This window comes from Pezoporus flaviventris, unplaced genomic scaffold (assembly GCF_033815535.1).
Source record: "Pezoporus flaviventris isolate CSIRO_AGI_PZ_B2104156 unplaced genomic scaffold, CSIRO_AGI_Pfla_v1 ptg000002l, whole genome shotgun sequence".
Classification (NCBI taxonomy): domain Eukaryota; kingdom Metazoa; phylum Chordata; class Aves; order Psittaciformes; family Psittacidae; genus Pezoporus; species Pezoporus flaviventris.
In genome coordinates, this window is record NW_026892550.1 from 49,983,654 (window position 1) to 50,000,988 (window position 17,335).

At 39.5% G+C, this 17,335-nt stretch overlaps 1 protein-coding gene across 3 annotated transcripts in view; it reads right to left on the reverse strand.

Annotated features, from left to right (window-relative positions):
* Positions 1-17,335, reverse strand: part of SLC39A8 (solute carrier family 39 member 8) — a 61,329-nt gene that overhangs the window by 39,351 nt on the left and 4,643 nt on the right. For 2 of the 3 annotated variants that reach the window (XM_061478216.1, XM_061478230.1), the window contains one exon: positions 16,845-17,052. In XM_061478216.1, the coding sequence (XP_061334200.1) occupies positions 16,845-16,934 (90 nt within the window). In that variant the 5' untranslated portion in view covers positions 16,935-17,052. The remainder of the gene's footprint in view (positions 1-16,844; positions 17,053-17,335) is intronic. The other variant, XM_061478223.1, reaches the window with a different exon arrangement.

Below are 17,335 nucleotides of genomic sequence, written 5' to 3' on the forward strand. Positions count from 1 at the left end.
AGGTAGCATGCTATAGTCTGTGCTTACAGAATCACAGAATGGTTTGGTTTGGAAAGGACCTTAAGATCACCTAGTTCCACCTCCCTCTGCCATGGGCAGGGACACCTCACACTAGACCAGGCTGCTCAAAGCTCCATCCAACCTGGCCTTGAGCACTGCCAGGGATGGGGCAACCACAGCTTCTCTGGGCAACCTGTTTCAGTGCCTCACCACCCTCAGAGCAGAATTTCTTCCTTATATTTAACCTAAATCTCCACTGTTTAAGTTTGAACCCATTGCCCCTTGCCCTGTCACTACAGTCGCTAATGAAGAGTTCCTCTCTGGCATCCTTGTAGGCCTCCTTCAGATACTGGAAGGCTGCTATGAGGTCTCCACACAGCCTTCTCCAGGCTGAACGGCCCTAACTTTTACAGCCTGTCTTAATACAGGAGGTGCTCCAGCCCCTTGATCATCTTTGTGGCCCTCCTCTGGACTTGTTCCAACAAGTTCCATGCCCTTTCTACACTGGGGACACCAGAACCACACACAATACTCCAAGTGAGGTCTCATGAGAGCAGAGTAGAGGGGCAGGATCACCTCCTTCAACCTGCTGGTCACGCTCCTTTTGATGCAGCCGCGATGCAAGTAGTGATACTACTGTGGCATACAGCATTGCCAGCTTAAGTAAGAATTCAGCAAATCATACTTACAGCCTCATCAGCCCTTTTGTCACTACAACTGCACTCAAACTAAATCTTGGTGAAACATCTGCTTTAGAGCAGTACCTTTCTGAAGTGGTGGTATGTTCAGGTTTTCTTGTAAGTGATGATGATAATGCTAGCTTTACATGTTACACACACTATATCCAGGAAACAACACTTTTCTGTATATTATTGGCAAAGCAGGCAACTAACTACAAAACACGTTGGAAAAGGAAGGGAAGTGGGTAGCGGGGACCAAATGAGCAAGTTGGGTTCCAGATCTTTCTTCTTCTCTGTACTGACTCAAGAAAGAAAAATCCATACACTTCATACCTCAGCACTGCCCTCCTAACACTGAAGGGTCAAGCTGTGCTCCTGATTTTATGCCACGGAGTCACAATGGACTTGTTTGCAAACACAATAAAACTTCATTGTTTCTCCCCTTCCCTATCTAGATATTGCGAACAATGTGTCCTTAACTACAGAGTGGCTACTAAACAATAAAAATGATCAGATCAACTGCTAGATACTAGTAAAGATTTAACAGGACAGACAGAATGAACCAGCTCATTTGTGCAGTGAACAGAACAGCTGCAATTACTGGCAAGAGGCTTTCCAAACAATTTTAATGCTTTACTTGCAAGAGTCTCCATTACCAGACAGCTTAGGGACCCGGCTTCTCTTTATTACCTATCTCCTAAGTTCAAGTATTGAGCCTTAAATCATCCTGCTGAAGCCACTACCCTAGATTTAGAATACTGTATCCTAATTTCTGATTTTCTTCTAGCCCTGCTATAGATGATCAGAGAGCTTTCCATTTTTATATTGCCTTTACTGGATGGAAAAAAAGAGATGCACGTGCTTAAACTCAGAAAGCAGCAGAAGAGAGAGGTCTTGACCTGTTTATCTCTTGTTCTGCTATCACAAATACTCTCTCCCAAGCCTTATACTTCTTCACATTTCAGGCACAGCTAACCTGATTCAGTTTTGTAAAGAAACAGAAAAAAAAAGTAACAAAGTCATGCAATATCTTGTGATAGACATAGCTGGCTCCTCTAACAGTTTGAACAGTAATCAGCAAAGTCTTTTCTTGAGAAAAGACTAGCCCTTTTTATGCTCCCAGGTGGGAAATACAGTCAAATAGCAATCAGATAAGAAAGTTCAGATTGAGAATCCATAAGTATATAGAGTTCCTCTATTGACATACAAACTTTACATATGTTTTTAGAACACAACCTTCAAGAACAGTGAACCCTCACAACCCAATCAATTGGCTGAGACAAGAAAACATGGGGAAAGACTTTGTGTTACTATGTCATATTATTTTTACCTAGACATAAATTTGAATGACCGGTGTCTGCTCATCCCCTTTTTCTTCCCAATGCCCAGACATGTACAAGTAGCACTAACGTATGCATGTTTGTAAGACTAATGGTTTGCCAAGGAGGATGTCAGAAAAATAGCTGGGTACACACTTCTTGGAAAGAAAAGGTCTCTGTTGATCACCAAGTTGTGTGACTACCTTGATTACCTTTAAAATAACATCATAGGTTGATGTACAACATAAGTAATTAAAAAGATGCAATTGGTTAATTTATAAGATTATTTTGATGTGCTTGTTATTGTAGCATAACAAAGCATTCATTTTTGTAAGAACCACTGAAAACTGAACTATAAGAGCTTTGATCTTAGTAACAGGCACAAGCACACCTCTACTTAGCAATTCCTGAAGTTTCATTGATGTTAGCAGAATTAGGAGCAAATCCAAAGTCTATGCAATATAGTTTGAAAATAACTTCGCTATCGACAATGCTATTTCTGCTATTGCTTATTCATCACACCTTTTTCACCCCTCTGGAATTCTTGCAAGATTTCCCAGAGACAACCTATCTTTACTACATTTTTTTAATACTGCCAGGATTACTTTCTGCTTCTTAGGAAGCACAGTATAATTGAATATAACCAATCACGACTATTTAATTTCTTCTTCTTTCTGTAAGTGAAATAGTTCAGTTTCTGTTCATAACATAGTTTTCAAGAAACTAAAAGCATGGAAGGTCTTCACTTCAGCTAAGCCAGTCCCCACGTTAGTAAATTTTAAAACTTCAAGCTATCTTTAGAAAGCAATTAAGCAGAAACATCTGCAGAACATATCCTCCATCTTGGTACATATTTTTGTTCTTTAATTCACTCACATTGCCAAGAAAAACAACAACAGATCCTACCAGCCTTTAACTATCATTAGTGTAGTACAGAACTTCTTTGAGATTCTTGAATACATATTGCAGAGAAAATATTATCCAAGTAACTAAGTCATGCTGAAAATTCAGTATCAGAAGTGCTGATCATTCTTAAAATTAGAACTAATGTTTTAAAAACAATGTTCAAGATTAAATTCTGATAACATGTGGTCTCAGATGTGTTGGGTGTTACATGGACCACTCAAGAGCATGCTTACCACTACCTTATGTCAACCTTGCTCTTGAGGGCACCTTGCATACCCTCAATTTCTTTTACTGAGTTGGGGATCTTGGCAAACTTCAGGAAAAAGGAACTTCCAGATAGTTCCTGGAAGGACAATGCTTAAGAGATGGGGAATACTTTAATTACCCTTTCTGCTGAGAGAGCTCTTGGCTTATTTTTGTTTTACCACTGTTTCAGTGACTTGAAGTGCTTTTTCTTCCTAGATCGCATAGCAGCACACATCACTTTTTTATTTTTTCCCTTTTACCAACTATAAGAAATTAAAAAATTCTGAAAGGTACAGCAGAGGATGGTACAAATATAACACATGCATTTTAGTACTCCCAACTGTGCTTACTCTTTCTTATCAGCTTTCCATATGCAATAACCAATATAGTTATTAATATGCATCTTGCTGTGCTGTGTGTAGCCAAATAATTAAATATAACACGTTGGCACAAGTAATATGCAGCATGGTAAACAGTATTTGGACATGCATAATGCTCAGAAAACATCTTCTGTAGAGCTAGAAGCTGGCAGAAGTGGTACCTGTTGCCTCTTCTAACTGCTCTCTGCTGGCACCTCCTCTGACTTCCTTTGATACTTGCCAGAGACTCTAGCCACCTCTGCATTCTCTATGGCGGCCTACTGTTTTATTACTTTGTCATCAATTCTTCATTCAAACTAGGGTAGTTTTGCATCAGGAAGCCACCTAACTCAAGCAGCAGTCACAGTTTCTTTGCATTACTCTCAAAAGTTAGAGCTGCTAAAGAGCTGAGGCAATCCTTGGACAAGGACTGGCTAAGCGTGTGAGATGTCCCACAGAGTAATTAGATTTGCACTACAACAATAGCGTGCATTTCCCCAACACCAACTTCCTATCAAACTTTCATGTCAGCATGGAAGCAGTTTATTAAAATAATTAGGTTAGCTAAACATATCGAGGTAGTGTTTCTTGGGTTTTGCAGTTCTTTTGTTCTTTACACACTGTGTTTTTCCGTAAGTCCAGCAAAGGTCTGGCTGTGCCAGGCTTGAAATGCAAGTGTAATTAAAGTCACAGTCTCACTGCAGTGATATTACAGTATATGGTCAAGACAGTGAGCACTGACCAGCATGTGTCTGTGTCATAACAGTTCAGCTTGTCACTTCACCCCTAAATATGCCCTGCTTTCAACATCCCTAATGATACACGTTTTATTTTTTACTTTGCAAATGGATTTGTCTTACTCCAAAATATTGCTGTACCAGACTGTCCTCTGATAGTAATATGTAAACCCCAGACTTGGATCCCATTGTACTAGAAGCTGGACAGAGCAAGGCCACTTGCTACCCCAAAAATCACATTTGAGTCATGGATGGTAGCTGCACTTGCAATATAAAAATGGGACAAACACGCAGAAACCCTAATATTAGCATACGCTTTCCTGAGTCATCCCATGCAGACTCCAGATTTTGGTCTCAGTGTTTAGAAGAATCAGCAGCAGTTGTGAGCAGGCACAGAGGGCTCTGGCTGATACGAAGGCGCATGATGAGATAACTGCCGCAGTACCCTTCCCCAGCTCTTTATCTTGCCTCCAAACAGCCTACTGCTATGCAGAGTGCTGAGCTGCTCATAAGATAGCAACTTACTGCAGTTTACAAACAGCCCATGAAAATAAATCAGCACTAGTTTTGGTTTATTGTGTGTCGAATTTTAACTTCCAAGAAGTCCTGTATGAGTCTACAACACCACAGGAACTCTTAGCATATGTCTTTTTTGTATTTCAGAGATACAATTCTAAGAAATACAAGCACCTGCAGCCATTCAGTTAAGATACATTCAGATGAGTAAGTTCAGAGAGAACCCCTGCTCCCAAGCATTATGCTAACAGTCTTTTGTCATGAAAGAATGCCAGCAACAACACAGTACCACTCCTTCATTTTCCAGTATTCAGCTTGGAATTGTAACATTACTGAAGTGTTTACAGATAACACACAGCACTGTGAAAACTTGCAGACAATGAGTGAATGCCTCAAGCGTTTGGCTTCACCCCTACCTAGGATACAAAATAAATGAGATAAGCTGATGTCCTGGTGAGATTTTCTACTTTTGCCATATATTTGACTTTTTTTGTTTGTTTAAATCACCCTCCCCAGATGGAAAGACTTAGTTTATCTGTTACATGTTTTCTGAACGTACAAGAAACTTTCTCAGAAAGAAAAGCCTGTGGACTACCATGGGCCTCTTAAATGAAAGCAAGGTCCCCACTGGAAGTTCCCTGTATCCAGTAAAATTCAGTCCAACATTTCTGGAGTTCCTTAAAAAGTACAAAGCTGTTCTATCAAATGCATAGTAATCGCATTCTGCTATTTACATTTGAAAACTCAACAATAGAAAATCCAGGAACCCCTCAATGTAAGCCTGCAGCCCTGCACTGGTTTAATAATTCTGGCCATTTTTGCTTGAATTATTCATCAAGGATCATGCATTAGCTCAACTGTCAATATCAAACTTTGCCATAGACAGAATACACAGTTGGTTTAAGTCAACATGACTAGTCATGGTGAAGCTATAAAAAGTTACAGTGCTCTAGAATAAATTCAGTTTTTGAAGCACACCTGAAGAGGAGAAGCATCTCATACTTTCTTCTTTAAGCAGCTCATTTGGGCTGAAGGAGTAAAATTGAATCCTCTTCATGATGTAGATATGGGGAGAGGATTAATGTATACTCTTCTGTTAAAGGTTACGAGGCTGTAACCTATTACAATACCTTCAAGTTAGACACAATGGAATCTGAGCATGGGATATTTGCTGTGTCAGTAACAGGGAAGCTGTGGTAGGTGCCTTATAGTACTACCTGAAAAACATATCACTTCTGTCCTAAGGGGTTCAGAGGAGGAGCAGCACACCACATTCCCAAGGAACAGCTCCAGCAGGTGAGGTTCAGAACTTGGCTCAGCAAAGCTCACCATGCACCAGCTCTCATTCACAGGTAAGGCTATGTTCTGAAATAGGCAGTAAATTTTCTTAATTTGCTTTCAATAGCCTTTAGAGAAACCAGCTAAGATCACAGTGCCATTAAGATGTGTATACTAGGATGTTTGTCGCTTCAAACCAAGTAATCTGTGTAGACCAAACAATGGAATGACTCAATGGTTTCTGCTGTTACTGCAAAACTGGAAGGCTTAAAGCACACTTTTTCTTACACATCTGAGAAAAAATAACTCCCGTGAGTACAGTAAGCTGCTGTACTGCCTCACACATGCCAACTGGTGGTCATTGAACAAAGGTTCCATTTCCAGCTGAGTCTCTGAAACCTTTGACCTTTGTTTTAAAAAATAAAATACTTCATGAAGAAACAATTAAACTGCTACAGAGTAATTACATGAGAGATCAGAAGAAGATACTTCTTATAAAGAATTTCTCCAATCACATTTAAAAAACCCCAAAGCAACAAAACCACCACCAATAACAAAACATACTTAATTTTGATTCTCAAACTGTGGCTTGGTTATCCTATTACCAAAATGTTGTAGAATGCTATGGTTGATGTAAGGATTTTCACATTAAATTAACCATGCATTTCCTGAAGTCCTCAATACATGCTTACTGAAATATTTCAGAAGCTTCAGAAAGTGGGTATAAGGAATATACTTGTCATTACTCACTGTCTAGTTATTAGATATTATATCTGAAAAAAATTGTGAACATCTTGGATATGTTTTTTCTAGCTTTGCTTTTTTTTCCTTCCTGAACACCACATTTGAATGCTCAGGGTTTTCTGCCTGCCCCACTTTTATTGCATCTTTCTATGATACCACACAAATGTCTTAAATTCACAAACACATTTTTCATGAAAGTAGAGCTCAACCAGTGTAACAGAGGTGTCTTGTAGTTTGCATCCATTTACAGAGTATGCCTAATGAAAACTACACAATGCAGAGGTATTAAAAGTTTGACTATTTGACTTCTGGAATGTTAAAATACGAGGTCATTAAATCGTATTTTATTTGTGAATTTTGGCAGGAACTACTGCACTCAAAGAACACTATAACAATCTAAAGAAGAACGTAAGCAATGTGGCATTGTCAGATAGAGGTCTTTGATGCAGTGCCTATGAGACTGCTACAGGAACAAGTCACACTGTCTTCCAACCGATCTCAGAAGCTTTCCATCACCGAAGATACCATTAAAAATAAGCAGCATTCAAATGGAGGATTTTCCAACAAAATGATACTTAATAGAGATTTAAGCTGTGGGACCTATTCTCTTCAACTTTCCACTCAGCAAAACGAAGTGCTATAATAAGGGCAAGACATCCCATCATAATTTTTTAGAAATGATGCAAAACATACTGAGTGACTTCTTTACAGCATGAAACACTAAAATCCAAACTCCTGAAATTATTTACCTTTCATTTGAAGTCATAAGAATTCAAAAAGCATTCCTAACTTCATTGTCTGCCACAAATCCTTTATTATTTAGTAGAGACATGTCCTGGGTTTAGTTTAAACCACGACAAGACCCAAGAGAACTTGAACGCTTAACAGACCATCAAAAGCTACAACAGGTTTGTAACGGGAACCTTTTGCTTCCCGAGAAAAGCATGTCAGTCTAGTTACCCCTCCACTCCTTGTCAGTGAAATAAGTATGTTTCAAGCACAAAATAGAAAGCTCTTAACTCTCTTCTGTGACTGGGTGTGGTTATTATCACCGCTGCTACAGATTGTTGTGAATTATCTTACTGTCCATTGAGACAAGGATACCACTGGTCTCTCCACATACTGGTGAAAACCAGTCCTCAATGAAGAGTTTACACAAATAAAAGAGACACAACCATAGCATGGAAGAGGAATACCATCCCTATTTCAGATTAAATAATTGGACTGAAATAGATTAAGGGACAAATCTGCAATGAAATTCAAGTGTCTAATACTCATTAGTATGAGGAGCTGTGTATAAGCCCTTTTGCTGGCCTTGGCCTGCATACTTCAGGTCACTCAAACTGTTGCAAAGTAAGGAACTGAACCCATGCTACCCAAATCCTTCTGTAGCATGTTAACAACACGGAATCATCCTTGTGTTTGCATGTATAATCTCACCAACTATTTCACTGTCATGAAGGAACGATAGAGGACAAGGGTTGAATCCATTCCTGAAGCCCCCCCAGATTCCCAACTAATAGTACATTTGTTAAGATTATAACTTCTTATCAAATCCAGAGCCATAAGATACTTCAGTATCATAGATGCCTCACCTACCAATGCCAGAATTGCTCATAGCTTGAATTTCTTCCATCTACCGTCAGTCACAAACCTACAACATGCATTCCTAGACGATGGCAACAGCAGCTGCTGCCGTTGTCCTGTTGGCTTACCTTGGATTTCCAATTTCTATGTTCTGATTATGTGTAAGGCTGCCTTCATTTTGCAAAGAACACAGGTATACAAGTCATCATTGTCCAAACCCAGTGATAAATACAAGCCTAAATGACTAATTAGGACCATGTGAGTTTAATTTGATTGATCACTATTTTTAAGTCACTGAAGACTATAGGCTGAAAAGAAACTTTTAAAACATCTAAAGCTAGAACTCCTATAATTAATAGAAAACCAATCCATGCTGTCTACATATCGCCATCAAGTGGAGCTAAACATACTACTAGAGTAGCCTAAAACCTGAAAAAAAAAAAAATTAACACCAACCCAAAAAACTCCAGGCTGTTAAACACATGTTTAATAGGCTTTGAAAAAAGTTATGTTTGTTGTCAGATTATCAGTGAAACATAGGCACAAGCACCTGTGTTGCTTCCAGAACAGAATGATACAAACACCACCACTGAACACATCTTCACAACATTGGCTGGTTAAAGAGGAGGGCCGGGGGGAATTAGATCATGTAGCTGGTCTGAATGGTTTTCAGTACCATCTTCTCCTTAAAGGTCATGAGAGTTTCCCAAAAGGCATGATATTTTCTGACTTCTTTAGACTAACTCCTTCAAAAACTGTCTGACATTCACTGGGAAAGAATAGGGCAGAGGGAGAAAAAAAACCTCTTTTCTACTAGCAGCAACCAGGCGCTTGACACAGTACATCTTTATATTCCCACTCTTTGTGGGTTTTATTTGCATGTTCTATCAGGACTCTACTGCTTCATCTCTTGCTTCAATTTGTTGCTTCTGCAGTGTCAGGAAGACCAAAGACAACTACTATAGATCTGACCACGATCTGTTTGCAGGAATTTTGGAACCCTCTTGTTTCTTGGAACACACCTCACTTCTGCTCAGCTGAAGCAACAGCATCCATCACTGTGGTGCCAGTAGGAGCTCATTCCTCTTTACATCTGGTGTCTATTAAAGTGGTTCACTGTATAACATGGGGGAAAAAAACTGAGATTTTTTTAGGGTGTCAATCACAGAATTACAGAACCATAGAATCAGATAGGTTGGAAAAGACCTTTAAGATCATCAAGTCTAACCATTACCCCAGGACTGCTAAGTCCACCACTAAACCATGTCATTAAGGGCCTTGTCTACACAGTGTTTGAATGCTTCCAGGGATGGTGACTCTACCACGCCCCTGGGAAGCCTGTTCCAATAACTGATCACCTTCTCTGTGAAGAAATTTTGCCTAATATCCAATCTAAACCTCCCCTGATGCAGCTTGAGGCCATTACCTCTTGTTCTACCACTTGTCACTTGAGAGAAGAGATCCTCTACCTCCTTGCTCTATCCTCCTTTCAGGTTTTGAAAGGTATCATTAGTATCTACAGGAAAAATCATCTATCCCATAATAAAGGCTAAGCAAATAGGAGCTGATTAAGATCTTCATAAAGGCATTTAAGGATTCTTACATGAATCCTAAATGTAATTTATTATAATTTTTTTTATAATATAAATATTATAAATTATACTGAAATGTTCTCTGGGTGGACACTTTAAACCAAATTATTACTACGCCTGTTTTCCCCCAAAGCTGGCATTTTCTCAGCCAGACTGTAGGTGGCAGTAGCTCTACACGTACTTTTTCTTCCCGGTTCCCTCTTGGAAACACTTTTGTTTAAAAAAAGAAAACAAAACAAAAAACAAAAGAACAACCTGTCTTGTGAAATAGATGATGGGAGGACAGTCAGAATCAAGAGAAGAAAGAAGCATTCCCTCTCTGGTTGTCAAAATTCTAAGATGCAAAATATTTTCATTTCCAAAAATTCCCCCTCCCCAGGAATTAGGTGAAGTTCTGGTCTAAGAAAGTAGAGCTAAGGCTCTTAAGGGCATGTTGGTGGGAGGGGAAGGACATGTGTTCTGTTTCTTCAGAACATAATTTAGGGTTGGATTTTCGACAGTTACAGAGGCTTATTCTGATGTCTACAAGCAGGACAGTTTTCCTTTTAAAGTATATCACTCTACTTTGGGGTTTTTTATTTGGCTTTTTCTTTTTTAACATTGTGGCAAGAGGTAAAATAGGCATTAAAAAAAAAAATCAGTTAAAACTATAAAACTTAGTTTTATGGATTGTGCTTCCTGGTGAAGACAGTGAGAAATCCAGATTAGTGGTAAAACCTGGAAAATATGTACTGGTGAAGACACTAGAAATAGCAGGGTTGATTCTCTGTTGAATTGCCCAGGTTTAGCCTGGTTGCCACAGGGTTGGAGCTAGTAAAACCAAACTAAATTTCAATGTAATCCTTTCTAAGTTACTTAATGAGTTCAATACTGTTAAGGTGCAATTTTTATCAGTAATTATATAAAGATTATTATGGTTGTGGTATCAGAGACAGACACAAGAATGTCAGCACTCAGGTAGGCTGTATATCCTTATTTCATGTACCAAAGCCTATACCTTATTCAAATACACCATTGAGTACCTTAAACTGCACAATACCATCTTTTATTCTTCCCCCTCCAAGTCACTGTTCACCAAATGATAATAAAGATCCATTTCAGATCATATAGCTGAAACCAGAGCAACTTACATGGAAGAGATATAAAGGAACAACTCCGTGGCCTCCATCTTCCTAAAGTAAAAGCTTAGGAGTCTCTCTGTATAAACTTACGAAAGAAACACAGTGGTACAATGCTGGCTACAGCCCAATTTGTAGCTAATGAATTACATCCTATAGTGTCCTGACCCCACAGCAAATGAAAGATCAAAATCTGTTAGCTTCTGGCATATTGGTTTCTGTGGCAAGGAAGACATTGTACAGGTTCTCAGCTGAAGCAATTGCAGGACCAGGATACTTAGGCATGGTGTCGCATACACTTGCTATAACCTCTCACTTTACATGGCTACTTCCTGATGAATTTCAAACTTCCCTTCTGATGTCATTTTCACAGCTGGATATTGAAGCTAGCTCTGCAAATCTGACTGGCACTGTATGCGGTATCAAGCACATTCCAGAAAATGATGTATGGAGGTTCTGCTTTCTGGTTTTTCACGTCACAGCCTAAATCTGACTGCAGAACCTCCCTGTGTCACTGTTACCCGTTTTACCACAAGAGTCAGTTCCTCTCTAGCATTTCTCAAAAGCCTGTCCATATAGCTGGAAACAAGACTCCCCGTCTTTGAACCCTGACAACTCATAATGTAGTCTTTTCCAGATTCCCAAAGTCAGTTATCTGTTGGCCCCAACAAGCAGATTATCACATCACTCTGCATCACATTGCTCCTGCTATCACCAAATAAATATCCTGTAAGGCTCACTTAGTTCAATTGCCCTACTCCTTTTCTAGGCTGAGGCTTTTCCCTGTCACAAGCTTCCTATGTTTCTTGTCAGTTCTTCACTTCTGGTGAATCCTGTTGAGACACAGACCAAAAAAAAAATAAACCCAAACCACTCACAGGGTAGAGATGATCTTTTCTAGGAGACAGGCTCACAATTTAGCATCCTCTCCACATAGCCTAGCCCTAAATCCCTCAGAAGCTTAAATACATTCCTTTACACAGAATCACAGAGTTCTTCAGAAACAGAAAGGCTTTGCAAAAGATTTCTCATTACACCACACCTCTCCTCGGAAAAAAAAATGCATTTACAGGTCTTGAGGAAAAACAAAAAAACCCAAACACAATAACAAAAAAAACCCAAACAGGCTCTTCAGGCTCCCTGTCATATGACTGATGTAGCCTCCTGTCAGGTGATGAGATCTCCATCAGGCAACTCGAGTGCCAATCTGCCTTTACTGGTATCCCCAAGCATGCTGTCTCTTCTCCATGGTAGTCTCTTTAATTTTTAGAAAGCTGTTATTTTAAGAGTAATTTCCTTAGCTCTATGGCCTTCTGTTCGTACTACATTTCTTTGGCCTTTAATTCTGCTGTGGGAAGCCTTTACACAGTGGCAAGCAGAGCAATGTACCCAGTTGTCTGTGTGGGCTTGTGTTTAATGCAGTGGATTAGATGGAAATCCACTGGGGCTTTTTTCTTGTTTGCTCTGTGTCAAGATTCTCTCCCTTCTTGTGCAGCCAAGACAGACACTGATAAATAGCAACTCCATTTACTCAGAATTTCCTCTGTATTTTTTTATCTCCAGTCTTCATTAAACAAGTTTAGATTGATGTAGGAAGTCTGACATGCTGCCCAGTTTTTTTTTTTAATCTATTCCAGCAAGTCTGGAGATTCCAGAGCTGCTGTTCACAGCTCAGAAGTACTTGCCTAACAAACATCCTACATGTGAATATTACCAAAGCTGGGAATTTCGGAGATTGTACAAATAGCCGAGTGTTTTTTAAGCTAGATGTTAAAAACAGAGTATGTCTTTCTTCTGTAGATTTCAGGGCAGGAATAAGTTTTGGGTGGTCTCCATTAATGAGATGTGACTTCACTGTATACACCACTCGGATTTTATTTCTGGTGTGTCTGTCCTTTAACACACCTTTCAAGTGTTTTCATGCAAGCCAAAGTGGAAAAGATTTAGAATTTGAAATCAGTGGAAGCCTTCCTTTGTAGAAATGGACTGTGAGAATTTGGCAAAGTACTCAGTCGATTGCATATTTTCTAAAAAGTGTCTAGCTCAGGCCCTTATAGAAGTCTTGGCACAGCAGCACATACATGAATTAAAAGGCGCTAGAATGACTTTTTTCATGATGATATGGCTTTGATACATGCATGGAAAAGAGGTACTTTGCATAGCTATTAAGAGAACTTAATAACAAACATAATAAATCTCAATAGCCTTTTTTTTCTGTTAAGGAATGAGGTGACAAAACAGAAACACTTGTGGTTGGTCTTGGCCCCTCGGTAAAGAACTGTAACATGTTTGGGCATGTGCTGCATGCGATCAGGCTTCTCTACTGAGATCTCTGACCTGTTCTGTTAAAGACATGAATCACAGTCTGAGAAACGCTGCTGGAATTCTCAGAAAACCATGAGGCTCCTGTCAGTTTGAGACGACAGCATCCTCATTTGTGGTGCTACTTGATTATTTGATGACTTTACAGTATTTTATGAGAAGAAAGTAGTCATGCATATACTACACATTGGGGAAAATCCATCAATGACTTCAGAAATATTTTTTCTTCTAAACAATGGTGAGGATGAGGAGAATTCTTCAATTTCAGTAACATCAAAGACCTAATAAATGCCTGAGATGCAATGGTGCCTGACAGTTTCAAGTCATATTGGATGAAAGTTAGTGGGGGTGGACTTTTTATGTAGGTCATTGTGATAAAAGGTGCCAAGAGTTTTATAGCTCAGTAGTCCCATTTTCAGGTTTTCCTGCTTAGCATTTCTGTTTCAACTTGTGCTGTTCGTATGCAGATCATCTGCTAGAGTGGGAATCACTAACTCCATTTTCAGAAAGTCAGTATTTTTCTGCAAGACAGTATTTTTCAGCTACAGATGCTGCTGATGTGACGTTGTCACAAAAAATATTGATAAAGAGTGGAAAATGAGTCATACATACTTTGATTAAATCTGGCCTGCTCTCTTTCAGTTTCAAGTTTATGTAAGACTCTTTCAAGGTTTTAAAGCTGCTCTACTAAAGGCACAGCTTAGAGAAACTATTGGCACATCAGGAGACTGACTTTTAGTAGTTACCCAGTTTTAATGTGTCACACCACAGGTGTTTAATGAAACCAGAAAAATTCCACTACTGCATGTCGGTGAAGGACCAAAACAAAAGTGTTTTGCTATCCAAGTCAGCAAACCCAGGATGTGGAAACCTGTTTGCTTGACATGCTCCTTGTTTGTTTGCAAAGTGGAAAATAATTTAAGGGCTACATGCAATACTAAACAAGAATTGGTCACTGGCTATTACCTTTATTTTAGCTCTTACCACTCTTTATTCACCCTTTAACATAAATGGTCACAGTTTTTCTTCTCTGAAAGTTGTACTGGAAGTCAACAGAGAAGCCAGATTCTGTGACTTTTGCTCTAACCACATATTTGTCTTTATATTATGAATGGGGCTGACTATATTACTCACCTATTAATCTATTGATGAGAACCTCTTTCTAAGAGGAGATTATTTTCAGTTCATAACTTTAGCAAAATTTCTTTGCTTTGTATGAAAGTTCCCACTCCAAGGCATCTGTATCAAGCTGACTTGTTAGGTTGGGGCTGCTCTCTAGAGAAGAACAGCATGTTAAAGAGACTCCTCTCCATAGGTCCTCCATGAATTTCCTGACAAAAGCTGGAGGATTATAACAAACAGGTAACTGGTTGAAAAGACAGTATCATATCCTTAATCTAGTGAGCTGCAATGTCCCCTCTTCTGTGCCAGAATTCCTGTGTGATGCTAGTCACATCACTTAACCTAAAATTTTCACAGGTAGTAAGTGTTGCCAGTCTTCTAGGACTTGGACACCAAGTCTGATTGCAGAAATACTAATAACACTCACATGTGCAATTGAAGTCAACACCGGCAAATGTTTTGAGAACAGCAAGTACTATACCAGTGTGTCCAACTTTTCTAGTCAGGCAGGTCCTGTAGTACCATCCAATGACAGATGAGTTTCTTCTAATGGCACAACCATCTCCTCCAAGTATTCTCAAGTGATGGAGCAAGCCACAGTGGGCTCCAGGGCCCTATGCGTTGTTCAAGCTTGGGACACACTTATCCTGAGTGGTAAGTGTGGGTATATCCATCTACCTAATGATAAGAACTGTAGGGAAAATAAGATTCTCAGTGTTTCAGATTCATCCTAACATTGGCATTTTCGATCTTAACTTTTTTAGGCTTTTGTTCTGTATCCTTAGAATAAGAATAGCATTTTTGTCACGTGAACACCATACTAACCTGTCTAGATCACTGTCAGAACTACAACAGACTCAGCTGGATCTACCCAGAAGCATTCATAAAGTCACCATGACACCCTCCTTACCTTCTATGAGACCAGTATATAGCTTGCAAAGCTAAAGCTTGCTTCAAGAAAACACTTGTTTTTGCAGATGCTGTTCAGCTTACTATCTGCAACCACACAAACATGCTGTCAGAACACTTTCCAAGTCTGTAGAGAAGGCAGGGATCCTCCCTCAGCCACCAGCCCTACACCCAGCTAGGTCAACAAGAGTTTGCTGCTGATCTGAATACAAGCAGCACTGTGTTCTCACTATGCTAAGGGAGTGTCTTTGGGTGCAGCCAATTTTGGCAGCACAATGCTTAAAGCTGGGAAGAGCTGTTGTAAATACACCCAAGGGCTTAAACAGGAGTCGCATATTCTTATTTGGACGTCTAGGTAAACAGCAGCATTTGAAGATGTTGCAATTCCATTTCCCTACCCTCAGGTGTCAAAAGTCACGTGCACTTTCAGGTCAGGTCTCAGCAGTGCAGAGACCCCAAGCCTGTACATGTACCTAATGAGTTACAGCACTATATGGGGATCCTTAGCCTTAAGAGCAAGGCAGGCCTTGTAAGCATGACAGCATCCAAGACAACATGCTTGGGAATAGTAACAGAACTGCATAGTCATATTAGTTCTGGCTTCAGTGCTGGGATATTTATAGCTGAAAAACGTCTGCACTGTGCTCTTACATGGGGCAGAGAAAGAACATGACTGCCCTGTTACCACCCAGCCTCAGCTTCCAATCAGTAAATCAAGAGGGGAACTGAGAAAGAAACTAGGATAAGAACATCCTGCTTCCTCCACTACTATCACTCATTGCTTTTCTCGTGTAGAGCAGCAAACAGACTGAGGTCCCTCTCTTTTTCCAAAACCCTGCTCTGTCACAGGTCTCTTTTCCTTGTCATGACATCCTCTCTTGCTTTTCAACAGCCTGTTGCATCTTATCACAATCTTAGACAGCACCTGTACTGTTTCTGATGTTACAGCTTTAAGTACAGAATACTTTCCTGGAAGTTTCTAGCCCTCACAGCTCTGCAGCAAAGGTTGAGAACACAAGCTTTCATGAAACCAAATCCATACAGACAATTTGCCTCTTGTAGTGCCCTCCAAATATTTTTTTATAATCTTGTATTTTTACACAGCATGATCCACTATGCTAGTGATATGTCTTAGGTCACCACTCACTGTTGTTAACCCCCATCATTACAAGCTCATAAATAGAGTCCCCTAAATCCACAGGATACGCGTAAAATAATTGCATCAATTTAAAAGTTACTTTTTGAACATTGATACTTCTGGGTTTTTTAAACATGAGTTTTAAGTTTTCATCAAAACCTGTGAGAAAATAGCCACCTATCCAGAGATTCCAGGAATTTTAAGAATATCATAAATGATGGTAAAGGCTTAGAACTTGCAACAGAAACAAGCTCAGGAAATCAGAACTTACTTCTACCAGCAGTTGAGCAGAAGACTTAAATGAATCACTGTGTGAGTTCAAACAGCAATGAGCATGCCACTTCATGCTTTCATAATCCATTTCTCATTATATATTTAGATGTTGAAAGTTCCGTGGCAGAGGAAATCTCTTTCCCATATATTTGTACATTTCTTAGCTGTCTGGAATCACTTTCCTCAACTGGGTCCTTAAGGAGCTGCTGTGGCATAAACCAGCAGATATATAAAACCAAGTTAGCTATATTTTGCTTTCTATAAACTGTTAATATTGGTCCTACTCAGTACACCTAACACAAAATGACCTCATAAATTGAGCTGAGCATATACTTAATGAAAGTGACTATGAACAAAACAAAGTGACAAGGACAACAAGAATGAAAGAGCTGCTCATTTGCTTGAGCTAACTGGGTGAAACATGGTCAGGGTGCTAAAATGGCAGCCATGTAATGGGAAGAATGTGCGTCTCTTGGGAAAAAAATGGGA